A 16,083-nucleotide genomic window follows, 5' to 3' on the forward strand; every position below is an offset into this window, starting at 1 on the left:
GGCTGAAGATTTCGTAGAAACATGTTTTATTAAGAAAGAAAAGTTATATGTTGTGTGAATCTGATCTTTCTTCATTCTTGCTGGTAGCCTTTTCTGAACTTCAACATTACTCTAATTTGAAGAAGTCATTCCTGTGTAATGGGTTTCTCAATATTGTATTTCAAACTTTGAAAATTTTAAATTCTACCTAACTTGTGATCTTTTTTATTATTCTTTTCTTATATGCATGTTTTTTCCACCCCCCTTCTTGTACTAAATTTAGTTCATTATTTAATGTAGTTTCCAATTGAGTGCTCTCTTCCCTGGATGTTGGTGGAATGTGTTCTTGAGTCACCAAATTCTGGTCTTCTAGAGAGTGTTCTGATGCCATTTGACATCTACAATGATTCAGCTCAGCAAGCTTTGGTGTTGCTGAAGCAACGGTTCCTATACGATGAAATTGAGGCTGAGGTATTAGAAACTTGTAACTTGAAGCTAATGCTAGTTGATTATATGGTGAATTTCCTGGAACAGTATAATATCTGATACAGATGATTAGGTGCATATGGTGAAGTGCACTAAATTGATGGGAGTAACTTATGTGGTGTTAGGTATCCTACATTTACTAAATGTAAGAGATGATGTAAGAATACCACGGGAATTGAGGATAAGGGGTATAAGTGGGGGGATCCGTGTGGAGGCATCCAGAAAATTGAGTGAGGACTTTCGGACTGGGATGATGACCCTCAATAAACTTTCATTTTTGTGTATTTTCTTTTATATTTAATTAAGTCATTCTTCGTGAATTATGTTAACATCAGTTTATACCGGTAGCAGATAGTGAATTATGTTGTTAGTAAAGTAGACTTTTGCTGTCCCTTTGGGGACATCCGATTAAATTGGAATGATACAGAGAAGATTAGTCTAAAAAAAGAAAAAAAAAAAGACTTTTGCTTCTTTTTACCAGTTTCCATATGCTTTCTACAACAATCAACTGTTTTCTGTTTACCTTTTTTCACAGGTGGATCATTGTTTTGATATATTTGTTACAAAATTATGTGAAACCATTTTCACATATTACAAAAGTTGGGCAGCAAGGTATGCTCATTTTTCTCTGGCTCAACCGCTTTTTCTTTTCACTATTCCATGGACTAACCTATTTTTGTACTGATGGATGCCTAAATCATGCAGCGAATTGCTTGATCCTTCATTCCTCTTTGCTTCAGACAATGCAGAAAAGTATGCTGTGCAACCCATAAGGCTCAATATGCTGCTTAAAATGACTAGAGTGAAGGTTAATGAATTACATTATCATCATGTTTCTTTTACATAATTTTGATTTGGGGCTTTAAACTGTAAGCTGGGTGTATACTAACAATTTTTGGAGATTAAAAAATAGCCCAAGGTGGGTCATGTGTGGGAGGATTGGAGAAATGTGTGCATACTGTTAGATCACCCCTCTCCCAGAAAAATCTGGAAACACTTGACTGAAGCCCTGCATTAAATGAAAAAAGATTAACTATTTTATTACTTATTTTTTAATACATATCAGGGTGCTACCGATCCAAACCTCATTATCATTAAGTGACTTTCTTTAACTGGAGGAAGAGGAAGTATACAAAACAGACAACTTTTGTGTACTATTATACGTAGGAATAAGTTGTTAGTATATTTTTCCTCTAGAATCTGATTTCATACTGATTATCAGTCAGTTTCATAAAAAGCTTCCCGTGAGTTAACCAAGTTTGTTGATCAGAAAGTCCTGGTTTGAAATATTGGAAAAACAGGTGCTGGGAGAGTGTTTCCGCTATAATTTTTCAACCTAACTCCACATTGATTAGTTAGGTTATGAAGTGGCTTTTGGATACCAACAGTCTAACGAAGTGTTTGGTCTAACTTCTTGGGACATCTCTCTTTGAAACGAGAAGCTGGGCCAAATACAATTCTAGAAAAATGATTAAGTACATAAGTGACTTCTTTCTAACGAACTAATGAAGAAAATAATTATGAAGATTAAGATTGATGCTTATATGATTTATAATTTTTTTATTTTCATGGTGTATTCCTTTTTTCAGTTTATATGATTTCTCTCTCTCTATCTCTCATACACACGTTCTACTGGATGCCATAATTGCAATTTCTCACGTGATTAAATATACTATGTACAGCTTCTTGGAAGGATGATTAATTTGCGAAGTTTGATTACTGAAAGGATTAACAAGGTTTTCCGTGAAAATATCGAGTTTCTGTTTGATCGCTTTGAATGCCAGGATCTTTGTGCCATAGTGGTTAGTGATTTTACCTCTGCTACTTCCCATTGCCAACAATTATGAACTACTTTTCTTCTCTCAATGTTCATTAACTAAAAAAATGCCTTGACTATTTTATTTAAGGAATTAGAGAAGTTGTTGGAAGTCCTAAAACATTCCCATGAACTACTGTCTAGAGATCTTTCTGTAGACTCTTTCAGTCTCATGTTGAACGAGATGCAAGAGAACATCTCCCTTGTATCATTTTCTAGTCGACTGGCCTCACAGGTTTGTCTGTTAAGCTCTAAAGACGTACTTTAATTTGATGTCTCCCTTTCTTCTGCACAACAGTGATTATTAATTTCCTGTTAGTTTCTATCTAATATTGAATCTTTATATTGAATGTTGAAACCACTATTTAAAAATGGTAATTAATAATTTCATGACTTGGTCTGTTTTCAATTTTGAATTGATCTATTTCTTTATGTATGCTAGATTTGGTCAGAGATGCAAAGCGATTTTTTGCCAAATTTCATTCTCTGCAATACTACTCAACGTTTTATCAGATCATCAAGGACTGTTCCTGTTCAAAAGCCATCTGTACCCTCTGCTAAGCCTAGTTTCTATTGTGGTACTCAAGTAAGCATTCCTTGTACTGCCTTTAATGGTACAACTTTTATAAATCAGAATCAATATTTTTTAATGGCTTAAATAATCATAAACATGTTAAATACAAGCTGTTAAAAGTCTCGCTTAAGTCAGATGTTTACATTGGTAAAATAATGTGATTTACTACTTCCTCTCACTAAATTTTTTTATCTCACTTTCCATTTTGGGAAGTTCCAAAATTTATTTCAGCACAGTTTACACCTTAGGACCACATGCACGCTGGCTGTTCCAAGTATAGAAAAGTCCAATGCAAATTTCTTGGAGTTTAGATCACTTTTCTCAACTTTTCTGTTTTTCTATATTTTTTCTGATTGTTATATTCATTTTTTATTTATTTTACTTGTTCAGTGTATTTATAACGAGGGAGAGGGAGATGAACTATTGTGTTTGTGTTCGCTTTCTACAATCTTCTTTGTGTACACACACACACACACACACACACACACATATATATATATAGATGTAAATATATATATATATATATATATATATATATATATAGATGTAAATATATTAGTGTCTCATTGTCTCACACTGATAGGATTTGAATTCTGCCCATCAAAGTTTTGCACGACTGCATAGTGGATTCTTTGGAATACCTCACACATTTTCTATTGTTCGACTTCTGGGATCTCAATCATTACCTTGGCTTATTAGAGCCCTTCTTGATCACATATCAAACAAGGTATGTTGTTCTTTACATTTGCTAAATTCTGAATAAATAATTGCACACCTTTTTTTTCCTGTGGAAACCTTAAGATAGGAAGATGTTTATAAATAGCTCTTGGCCTTGACTTCTAAGTGATGCGAGACTTTTGAGCATATTAGAACATAAGGCTTTCAGTCAAGGGCTAAGGGGAAGGAGTGTTCTCTTTTAGACCTTTTTTCCATTTTCACGAAAGACGCCAATGTTTTGACCTAAAGTTTGATAAGATAGTTTCGTTAGAGTCAATCACTGTATTTGAGGTGTTATCCGCTCTAGAACTCGGTTGCTACGTCACAATTTTGTCCTTAAAAGACGTCTTGGTGGGTTAAGAGTGGAAGGTGTATATAGATGACTATTGAGTTCAACTCCTAAATTATGTGAAACTTTTGGGCGTAGCAGAACATGTTATAAAGTGCAAAGTTGTCCTTGCTATGGAAAACTGATCAACTAACTCTTTATAATCATGTAAAAATGACTCGAGCAATGAATACATAGTGCAAGGCTTTGATAATAAGTTTTAGCATAAGAGTGTGGACACTATTATGCTAAGGATAGGGTAAATGAATGACAAAATGTTGCAACATGTATTTTTTCAGATGTATAGATTACACAATGACATTCACAAAAGCTTCTACCATAACAACCATATTAAGCAACTTATTGTTGTTTATAGATAGACACACATACATACTGGATGCGTTTAGTTTAGATATGTCTATATTTAGTGATATTATTATTAAAGGAAATTTTGGGTGTGGCTCACTAACAACATAAATGCGTGCTATTTTCAGATTACTTTGCTTGAGCCAATGATTACAGGATTACAAGAATCTTTGCCAAAATCAATTGGACTTCTTCCTTTCGATGGAGGTGTGACAGGTGCATGGTGACATTTTTACATTTACTTTTGTTTTTATTAAAAAAAAGGTTTGTTCTGCAATTTACTTATGTATGAATGCTTAAAATATATTCTTCCTTCAACATCTTGATGGTAAATTATTTATGCATACTGATTCATTGCATAGAAAATTTAAGTCTATAAAATTGTTAAAAGGAAATCATTGACAAAAGAATGCTGAGTCTTGGTGATTCATATTTTTTGGTATACATGCATCATACCATATTCCAAATTCTTGGTAAATATGCACCAATTACACAGTGCATGACCAAAGACATTTTTTAGATAAATATTAATAATTAGTACTTAGTAGTTGGTAGCATGTATTTGTTGCCCTTTCTTTTTAATAAAGTAATACTAGATACATTTCTTTGTCATGGACTTGAGGTCATTGGCATAATACTTCTTTCTTCTCGTGTTCCTTATATTGGTGGAAAAACCTTAAGAAAATCAAGCATTTTTTTCAAAATCTCAAAAAGCACTGAAAGGTTTTGCTAGATATATCAGGACAGTTCATTGTCTTTACAAATAATTTTCTCATAAACAAATTAACTGCAAAGTAATACAGTACATAGATACATTATCATATCTGATTAACTTTAATTATTTCTACACAGGTTGTGTGAGACTTGTTAAGGAACATCTTAACTGGGGGACCAAATCGGAGCTAAAAGCTGAGGTTCTTCATGGCATAAAAGAGATTGGAAGTGTATTATATTGGATGGGGCTTCTAGATATTGTGTTGGTCAGTGATGCAGTTTAATTTCCAATTTGTCTATTGGAATTGCCATCAGCATAAGCTGAAAACTTAATAAATCTGCTTTATATTTCAAGATAATTTTAGAACTCATGGTTTTTTTCTAATACTACCTAAAAAGAAGAGAATGGGACAAAACAATTATTTTAGCCAATTATAGGATATAAAGTATCCAAGTGTACCTGTTGTCAAGAACCTTTCTATATTGAAACTTAAAGTCCATGAAAAGCTTGGTAAATACTATGAACAAAAAGGAAATGTTTTGCAGATGACTTACTTGAAGTCCTTATTTGGTCCGAAACTTTATATAGATGGAGAGGGCACGTTTATTTAGGTAGAACTAGAAAAGTTTGGGCTTTGGTTTTGAAGGTATAAAAATGGTGTGGAAGGACCTGAGAATGTATGAGTGCAAGTTAGGTGTTTGTGGGCTAAGTTTAACTGGTCCAGTCCCATCATATTTTGGACTTGAAGAAGACTAGTTCTATACTTAGACAAGACAAACTAAGGTATTTAGGGAGTTTGAAATCTCACAAAAATGCATTTTAAGAATCTGAACGACAGAACTAGAGGAGATCTAATGTCAATTAAAGTATAATAATTTATCTATCATCATCAAACTCCCAAAGTAATTTTACAAGGATGCATAGTGTGTAAGAATAAATTTTGGAAAATTGATCGTGTTACATCGGAAATAAGGAGAAATAATCATATATTTCCTTTAACTTTAATCTTGATGTTTTCATGTATGCTACTTTAATTTTTTAGTGATAAATACATTGCATTCTTGATAGAGAGAAAAGGATTCTATGGATTTCATGCAAACTGCTCCTTGGCTGGGCTTGCTTCCTGGAGGAGATGGTCAAATAGTAACTTCTCAAGATGGTGAACACAGCCCTGTTGTTAGTCTCTTTAAATCAACAGCTGCTGCAATGATTTCATACCCTGGTTGCCCATCACCTACCTCTTTCCATATTATGTCAAAACAAGCAGAAGCAGCAGGTATGTTGTTGGAATGCTTTCTAATTTTTTTGCTGTTAGCTTGCCATGTTTCTTTGTATAAATAAAGGCACTAATGCATGAAGTTAAAAAATTACTTGAGAGACTTAGATTTTAACTATAGGAATAGGAAATATGATGGCCATAAGGTATTTCAAATGAAGGAAATGAAATAGAAATAAATAAATTAAAGGAAAAAAATGTATAACTCAAAGTTTAGTATCATTATGATGCAACAGGCATGAATGTCATTGTCCAAACATCTTCATGGAGAAATTATGGTGAAAACTTAATACAATGTCTTTATGTCAAGAGATATTCAACAACAATAACTTTATCTTTCTATGTGAGGTTGACTATATATGTCATTGAACTCGGTAAAAAAAAAACAATTTCTTAAGATTGCACATATAAATTTTATACTGATTCAATTACCATCATTGCGATCTACATATTGTCCCTAAAGAACCCTTTGTGGGATTTCCACTAAAATCAAAGTTCATACAACCAAAACACATCTCACTTTTGTTGTTCTCGGGATCCCACAACCCAAATGTCTTCAGCCAAGAGATACTCCACTCTTGATATGTTTGGGGGGCTCATTTTCGAACTTCACAAAATAGAGAAAAATATAGTGTTGTAGTAGCACACTCCCTTGGTGCATGATTCTTCCAATGAAAGCTTTAAAATCTCAATATGATGGTTGAATGTATTTTGCTCGCAATTTTGGCAGCATGGGGTACTTTTTCCAAGTTCAAAAACCATGGCTCAAGTATTCAGAAATTACCCCTTCAAATGGGCCACACAAATGACAAATCTGCATAAAGTAATAGATTATTGCACTGGTAATCAGTTACTTTCAGTTGTAACTGACCCTACTAATCGTCTAATTGATTACTGCACCCGAACACTCAATCGAGTTATTTCACAAAACAATCAATTACTTTGTGTGGATACTCTCTGGCAATTGATTATTGTACTTTGATTGTAATTGATCAATTTTCCAGTGGCAGTTATGACAAATCTCTTAAGTTTAGTTACCATATTTCTTTATATTATTGTTCCTGTCGGTTGACTTGGATCACCTTCGTGCGTAGCTACGAACTGTGTTTCAAGGACTCCTTTGCTTCCGTTCCAACTTCACCCTTTGCCGCCGTGAATACCTGAAACAGAGAGACAAATGGGCGCCCTCACGGCCGTTTGCACTTCGACGCTCAAGTCAGTTATGGCAGAAAACACCGTAACACTTCCCGTCGCAGAACACCACTAACTTAGTGCTCAGAGAAGTGCGTAACTCAAACTCTCTCGCTCTCAGTTCACTTGTGTGTAAAGTGTGAAAACGTACCTTAGTCTGTTTGTAACAAAGCCTTATATACCTTTGCCCGTGTTTCTGCCACGTGTCTACCTCTGACTTAAGCCTATCTGTGGGTGCAGCCTCACGACACTGTAACCCAAACTCAGGGAAATCTTAGTGTGTAAGGCCATTCTACCGGAGTGCATCCCGCGTGGGGGTGACTGCCTGGGTGCCAACTCATGCGCCCATCCTCTGAGTCATCCTCCCTAGGGCTCTTTGCCTTCCTCACGTACCATGCATGCGAATCGCCTCCTGGGACGTGACCCTCTCATGGGTCGTCTCTGCCCAAGGGCTTTCCAGCGGTGGTGCGTACTTGTCGCGTCTCTACACTCTATGCACTGGTACCTTGTGAGTGGGGCTTCTCCTTTCTGGTGCTGGAGGTGTGGCTTGAGAACCACCTTTCCTCTCCTTCTATTACTATTTGGGGTACCGAGGCCTCCACGCCCCTGCTGTGCCGCCTCCTCCACGGTTACTCTTACCCGTGGGTATCATGGGGGGACACCTTTCTGGCATAGGCACATTCCTGGTACTAAGCTCGGTCAACGCCCGAGGCTTGTCTACTCCCTTGCTTACTTCAAAGCGCCCCCGATGGGTCCCACTATGTTGACTTTGGTCAACGCCCAAGGACGAGTCGGTACACAAGCTCCCCAGTCTTGAGCTGACAACTGCTCAGCGAAAAGACTAAGGTCTCGCCCTACCGTTCTACGTGGCATTCTATGACAAGACACTTTGTGCTATGAAGTGACGCTTTTTGCTCATAGGCACATTCCTGGTACTAAGCCCGGTCAACGCCCGAGGCTTGTCTACTCCCTTGCTTACTTCATAGCGCCCCCGATGGGTCCCACTATGTTGAATTTGGTCAACGCCCAAGGACGAGTCGGTACACAAGTCCCCCAGTCTTGAGCTGACAACTGCTCAGCGAAAAGACTAAGGTCTCGCCCTACCGTCCTACGTGGCATTCTATGACAAGACACTTTGTGCTATGAAATGACGCTTTTTGCTCATGTGGTAATCCATAAACACGTGGTCCAATCGCACGACCATGACTTAACGTCTCTTGCGCTTCTTAAGTTTACGTTAAACTCTTTGAAAAGGCGTGTTTTAGACATTGTTCCATCATTTACGCGAACGATTGCACTCTTCATCTTCTTCCTCAAACTTTCTCTAATCCCTCTTCGCAAGTCTGAGACTTTCGCTGCTCAAACATCAAAGGTATGATTTTTATGCATTGATGGCTCTTTACTCTTGATTTCATGCGTTGATATTACTGCTTGGGACCGTTTAGATTCTCGCATTTACGTTTTTCTTCGCGTTTCTTCGTTCCCCTGTTTTCTGAACTTTCTCGCGTGGGTAGGGTTTTTCTGGGTTTTCTCCCAAGTTTCACACAATAGCCTTGTTTGCTAAACCTTTGTTCTTCTTCCCAGCTTCCTTTGTTGTGCCATGGCGAGAACTAAAACCACTGCTAATCCTCCTTCTCCCAGTGTTAACTACAAACTCCTCTATCCCTGGGCCTCCGACAAGCTCCTCGCAGAAACCTCTACCTTGACCTCCTTTTCTGACTGGAGGGACCATCTGGACAACGAGCTTGGCTGTAAGGGTAGAGCCTTTGGGAGAAGGCACGATGCCTATGTTCGCCACTGCACAGCGAGCGAACCTGTCTGTGTTGATAACCGTTCGAACGGTGGGGAATCGTACTTCTTCTTCTACCAAACGGTGTTCAAACGTATTGGACAACGCCTTCCCTTCACCAACTTCGAGAGGGAACTCCTCATTGAGATCAATGTAGCCCCAGCCCAGTTGCACCCTAACAGCTGGGCCTTCATCAGGGCTTTCGGCATCCTCTGTAGTCAATTTGGCCATCCCCTCAGTGGATGTCTTTCTACATTTCTTTGAAGCTAAGAGCCCCGAGAAGAACCTTTGGGTCAGCTTTAGTGGGATAGTTGGAAGGATCATCATGACCCTCTTTCAGCAACCATGCAAAGGGTTCAGGGGGAAATTCTCCAGGGTATGCAGTTCTGAAGCTGACCCCACAGCCTTGGACGGCTTCCCCCTATATTGGGTAGGAGAGCTGAAACTGAAAAAGGCCAAGACCTTGGACGAGCTATCCTCTGCTGACCGCAAGGTGTGCCAGGTCTTGGCAAGCTTGGGTGATATGAATCCATTGGGGGTGGTCTTCAACACTGCTGAGTTGATCAAGCACGAATACGACTCTGCTGCACTCACCCGCTGCATTGGGATGGGAATAATCCCTTCCCTGCCTTCTTCAAGCTCTAACTCTGTTTATGTCTTCTCTTGTTTGTTTGCGGACTCATACTTACACTAATTGTTTTGACTTGCGTGGCATGTTTAACTCATAATTCTTTCTCTTTGGTACAGACATGGTCCTGGATGCTAAGAAGCGGATGAGACTAGCTGGAGTCTTGTCCATTCGTGGCAATGCCTCTGCTGGCGGGGCTGGTACCTCTACGCACTCGGCCCCTGTCGCTTCCCCTGCCACTTCTCCAATCTCCCCCGCACAAGCCACACCAACACCTGCCTCACCACAGTCAAACCATCAACCTGCATCTCCACAAACTACACAGAACCCCCTTCCTTCTCACAACACCTCAATCCCTACTTCTCCCATCCCGATTGTGGCTATCCCCTTAGCCACGGTCAGGACTTCTCCCTTGCCAGCCCCTCTAGAGAAAAATAAAGGGGTGGTGATCATTCCTTCAGATGAAGACTCCACAGAGGGCCCCGTCTTCAAGAGGAGAAGGACCACTAATGTGGCTGCATTCCACTCTTCTTCTGATAAGAAGGCTGGATCTCTTAGGGACCACCCCCCTCAGCGCCTCTACACCTCCAAACTATCTTGCCCTTGAGGAGGGAGCTGAGACCGCTCCAGAGCCCACCCCTACTCCTGCTCCCGAGCTTCCCCGAGCTATATTCAGCACGTTCTAAGGGGTTATCAACAAGAGACCCCGGGGAGCTCAGTGGATGAGGCTTTGTTGGAGGATATAGCCCTTAGCCTCGGTGGGTTCTTTGCTCGTGCCAACTCGTTCCTGCATCACTCTGAGGCAAAGGCCAAGGAGTATCAAGCTCTTGCTGATGAGTTGGCATTAGTGAACGGACAACTGGCTAACCAAGCTCACCGCTTCTTCATCCAAGTGGCTGCTCTAAAGGAGGCACTGGGTGTAACTTTGATACTTGTTTATATACTCTGGCAGCAAGTTTGCATTTTTCGTCTTAACTGTTATTTCTGCTTTCGTGCTTTACTCATTGCTTCTAATAATAATGCCTCTGTACTTAACTTTGTGCGCTACTCCGAGTAATTATTCTTTCTCGAACAATAGGTAGCACGTGTTTTCACTTTCTAACTCGACCCCTTCTCTTTCCCGAATCGTGGGGACTTCTTCACTTGGTCTTTACTCGTTCTCCATGGTCTTGAGGCGCCTAGCCTCAAGAGCGTTACTGGCCTCAGCATCGCTCAAAGGCGAAGGAGGACTTATCTTGGCCGAAGCCTACTGTTCATGCTTGGTGCCCACGCCCGAGGAGAGGCCTGCCGGAAAGCAGCGCCGTTTCGTCCTCAGTGTGTCTAAACACCAGGTCAACAGGTGCGCTTGGTCCCCACGCCCGAGGAGAGGCTTGCTTTAAAGTAGCGTCGTTTCGTCCTCGGTGTGTCTAAACACTAAAGCAACCAGTTTACTATCGATCAGTCCTTATAACTTGCGCTTGGATGCCCACGCCCGAGGAGAGGCTTGCTACAAAGCAACGCCGTTTCGTCCTCGGTGTGTCTAAACACCAAGGCAATCAGTGCACTTGGTGCCCACGCTCGAAGGAGGCGCCCCACGCCGCTCTCTCCTACGAGGTGTCTAAACACCAAGATGACCAGGCACTTGGTGCTCACGCCCAAGGAGAAGGTGTCCCGAGGGATAGCGCTACTCCTTTTTGGGGTGTACCCACACCAAGACGCCCGGCTCTCCACTGATTCGAACTTTCTTCTGCCCTTGATGCCCACGCTCGAGGGAGGCGCCCCCGCGGCTCCCCTCGAGGTGTCTAAACATCAAGGTCGTGGGTTCGTTTCTTACTGAACCACGTTATTACTACTTACTGTCTCCTTACATCGTAATGCAAAACTTCAGACTATGTATTCTCAAACTGGTTTTTAATTGGGTGACCTCATTAAAAAAACCCTCGAGAGGGAAAAAGAGTGTCCCCTTGAGCTGTATACAACATAAAGTTTTTAACTGAAATAGAACTTTAGGTTTGCCGCGTTCCAAGTGCGCGGGATGGCACCTCCCTCCAGAGTCTCAAGCTTGTATGATCCGTTCCCCCGAGCCTCGGTTACCCTGAAGGGCCCGCTCCACTTAGGGGATAGCTTGTTCTCCAACTCATACGGATGAGCCTTCCGCATGACCAAGTCAGCCACCTGGAACTGTCGGGGCTTCACCTTGGAGCTGTACTGGTGCTCCACTCTTCTTTTTACCGCCTCAGCTTTTATCCTCGCCTCTTTTCTGGCTTTGTCCAGCAGGTCTAGATTCACTCTCCTTTCTTCGTTAGACTCTTCAGCCACAAAACTTTGGAAACGTGGTGAGCTCTCATGGATCTCCACCGGGATCATCGCATCCGATCCGTATACCAAGCTGAACGGCGTCTCCATGGTGGAAGATTGGAGCGTGGTGTGGTAAGCCCACACTATCTTGGGCGCCTCTTCCGCCCAAGTCTCCTTGGCTTTCACAAGCCTTCTCTTCAATCCCCTTAGCAAGATTCTATTGGTGGAATCCACCTGTCGGTTCGTCTGGGGGTGCTCGACAGACACGAACACCTGCTTTATACCAACCTCTGCACACAGCTTGCCCAACTGCAGGCTGGCAAACTATGTCCCGTTGTCGGAGACAAGGCGCCTCGGTACGCCAAAACGACATACTATATTCTTCCATACGAAATGCTGAACCTTGTGGGTCGTGATCTGCGCCACTGGCTCGGCTTCAATCCACCTTGTGAAGTATTCGATGTCTACTATCAAATACTTCATCGGCCTTATTGCCAACGGGAAGGGCCCCAGAATGTCGATTCCCCAGGTATGGAAAGGTCACAGACTGTAGATGGACCTCAACTCTTTTGGCGGCGCCTTGTGCCAGTCGGCGTGTTGTTGACACTGCTTACAGCGCTGGGCGTCCCTTACACAATCTTCTCTTACTGTTGGCCAGTAGAACCCTGCACGCACGACCTTCGATGCTAAAGATCTTCCCCCCACATGGCTCCCGCAGATCCCCTCATGGAGCTCAGTCATTATTCCCGTGCATTCATCTCCACTTACAGACGTCAAGATCGGGTGTGTGAACCCGTGTCTGAACAGTGCCCCATCCACGAGGGTGTACCTAGCGGAGTTTCTTTTTATCTTCTTGCCCTCCTCGGGCTCTACTGGGAGTATCCCATCAGCGATGTAGCGCCTATAGGGGCGTCATCCACGTGTCCCCTTCTTCCAGGGCGTACACCTGCATGGGGTCCCTCCCTCCTGGCGAGGTGGGGTAAACGCTTATGCTGGGGGCTCTCGTTGTGCCCTGAGTTAGCGACCGATGACTCCTCGCCCTTTAGACGTGCTGATCTGGAGGACGTCCACCTTGTTATCTGTCACGAACGTTCGTGGTGTTTTGAGGGTCTCTTGTATGACGTCCTCTGCCTTCCCTCCTTACCCGAGCTGGCCAGCTTGGCAAGCAGGTCAACACGGGCATTCTGCTCCCTTGGGACGTGCACCAACTCAAACGCCACGAACGCCCCTTTCAGAACTTGAACATTTCTTAAGTACGCAGCCATTTGCGGATCTTTGGCTTGGTACTCTCCGATTACCTGCCCCGTGACCAACTGCGAATCACTCTTCGCCAGCAGGCTCCGCGCGCCCATCTCTTTGGCCAAGAGCATCCCAACTATCAGGGCCTCGTACTCTGTCTGGTTATTACTTGCCTTGAAGGCGAACCTCAGGGCCTGTTCGATCAACAGCCTGTTCGGCCCCTCCAGGACTACGCCGGCTCCACTTCCTTGCTGATTCGAGGATCCATCCATCGAAAGCACCCACTGGGAGCCGACCTCTTCCTCTTGTTGCGCACTCCCTGGCGAGAGCTCCGCCACGAAGTCTGCGTAGACTTGTCCCTTTATGGATCCTCTAGGCTCATACAAGATGTCAAACTCAGACAACTCCACTGCCCAGCGGACCATCCTTCCCGCCACGTTCGGCTTTTGCAACACTTTCTGAATAGGGAGGTCCGTCATTACTACTACCGTGAAGCTTTGGAAGGAGTGACGGAGCCTCCTGGCCGAGAACACCACGGTTAGAGTTGCTTTCTCCAAAGTTTGATACCTCGCTTCTGGCCCTTGCAGGACCTTGCTCACGAAGTATATTGACTTTTGCGTCTGATCCTGCTCCTGCTCCTAAACTAGCACAGAACTGATCGCCCACTCAGTCACCGCGAAGTACAACCAGAGGGGCACGCCTGTCTGTGACTTACACTGCACGGGAGGAGCAGCCAGATACTCCTTGAGCTTGAGGAATGCCGCCTCACACTCCTCGGTTCATATGAACCGGCTGTTTCTCTTCAAGCACTGGAAATAAGGGTGACCCTTGTCTCCTCCAACGGATACGAATCTGGACAGGGCCGTCATCCGCCCTGTCAATTGCTGCACCTCTTTCACTGAGGTGGGGCTCCTCATCGCAAGGATCGCCGCACACTTGTCAGGGTTCGTCTCTATTCCTCGCTTGGTAAGCAGAAACCCCAAGAACTTGCCCGCCTCGACCCCGAACACACATTTTTCAGGGTTCAACTTGAGGCGGTATTTGTCTATAGTGGCAAACAGCTCTTTCAGATCAGCTATGTGTCGTCCCTTCTCCTAGGAGGTCACCACCATATCGTCCACGTAGGCCTGCACGTTCCTACCCAACATGGGTGCAAGGACCTTGTCCATCAACCTCTGATAGGTGGCGCCTGCGTTCTTCAGCCCAAACGACATCACCTTGTAGCAATAATAGCACGTCTCAGTCATGAACGCCGTTTTACACTCGTCGCGAGGATGCATCTTCATCTGGTTGTACCTAGAGAACGCGTCCAGGAAGCTAAGCATTTTGCAGCCCAAGGCGCTGTCCACCAGCGCGTCGATGCTTGGCAACGGGTACAAGTCCTTATGGCACGCCTTGTTCAGGTCAGTGAAGTCCACGCACATCCTCCACTTCCCATTCTCCTTTTTCACTAAAACCACGTTAGCCAGCCACTCAGGGTATTGGATCTCCCTGATGTGGCCAACGCTCAACAACTTTTTGGTCTCCTCTTGCACAACCAGGCGCCTCTCCTTGTTGAACTTCCTTCTTCTTTGATGCACGGGTCGGACCTTAGGGTCGATGGTGAGATGGTGGCACGGAAAGTTCGTATTGATGCCTGGCATATCCGAGGCTGTCCACGTGAAGGCGTCCAGGTGACGTGAGATCACTTCCGCCACTTGGTTCTGCTCCTATCGACCCAACGATCGGCCCAGCTTAAACGTCTTGCCACTAGTCTATCTCTCCACCACATTCTCAACCGGCTCGGGCCGCCTCTCCCGAGCGCTCTCTGCGCGAGATACGCCTGTGTGGTCCTCTTCCATGGGAATTGCCTCTACAGGCGCCTCCTCCATGGGTATTGCTTCTGCAGGTGCCTCTTCCATGGGTACTGCTCCCGCAGGCGCCTCCTCCATGAGTGGGCGCTCCACCACCATGAATACGCCCCTCTTCGTTTTAAGGCTATTTTCATAGCACTTCTTGGCTTCCTTCTGATCGGATTTAATCACGATCACCTTCCCGCTAAGGTCGGACAGCTTCAACTTCATGTGCCGTGCAGACGACACCCTCCTCAGCATATTCAAGGATGACCTTCCTAGCAAAATGTTGTACGCCGAATTGGCGTTCACAACCAAGTACCTTATGTTTTCGGTGCGAGACGCGGTGCCATCTGTAAAAGTCGTCCTCAGCTCCAGATAGTCGCGCACCTCCACCTGCTCCCCTGCGAAGCCATACAAGCATCCTGTGTATGGTCTCAACAGGTCGGGAGACAACTGTAGCTTGTTAAACGTGGACCAAAACATTACATTCGCCAAGCTGCCCTGGTCCTCGAGCACTCGGTGCACCTTTCTTCCCACGGTCACAACCGAAATCACCACGGGGTCGTTATCGTGCGGAACGACATCGTGAAGATCGGCCTTTGTGAGTGTGTGGTCGATGTCCAGCGAGTCGTCTGCCCACTGCTTTGCTACTGAAATCACTGACCGCACGTACCTCTCGCGCTGAGAGGCAGTGCATCCTCCCCCCGAAAAACCACCAGAGATGGTGTGGACTTCCCCATGGATAGGCATCTCATGAGCCTGGTTCTCTGCTGATGTCGCCAAGGCCGCCGCTTCTGATGACCCCACCAGGTAATCGTTCAAGAAACCGCTCTTCACGAGCTCGTCCAACTGATGACCCAAAGCCAA

The 16,083-nt window shown here is 43.8% G+C and overlaps 1 protein-coding gene across 1 annotated transcript in view; it reads left to right on the forward strand.

Moving 5' to 3' along the window:
- Positions 1-16,083, forward strand: part of PIR121 (transcription activator) — a 31,506-nt gene that overhangs the window by 11,233 nt on the left and 4,190 nt on the right. The window contains exons 18-27 of the mRNA XM_068639697.2: positions 280-450; positions 1,001-1,077; positions 1,171-1,273; positions 2,148-2,267; positions 2,373-2,516; positions 2,724-2,867; positions 3,439-3,582; positions 4,395-4,482; positions 5,119-5,246; positions 6,050-6,257. Coding sequence (XP_068495798.2) covers positions 280-450; positions 1,001-1,077; positions 1,171-1,273; positions 2,148-2,267; positions 2,373-2,516; positions 2,724-2,867; positions 3,439-3,582; positions 4,395-4,482; positions 5,119-5,246; positions 6,050-6,257 — 1,327 coding nt within the window. The remainder of the gene's footprint in view (positions 1-279; positions 451-1,000; positions 1,078-1,170; positions 1,274-2,147; positions 2,268-2,372; positions 2,517-2,723; positions 2,868-3,438; positions 3,583-4,394; positions 4,483-5,118; positions 5,247-6,049; positions 6,258-16,083) is intronic.

The sequence above is a fragment of the Phaseolus vulgaris genome, chromosome 6 (assembly GCF_051622355.1).
Source record: "Phaseolus vulgaris cultivar YP4 chromosome 6, ASM5162235v1, whole genome shotgun sequence".
Taxonomy (NCBI): domain Eukaryota; kingdom Viridiplantae; phylum Streptophyta; class Magnoliopsida; order Fabales; family Fabaceae; genus Phaseolus; species Phaseolus vulgaris.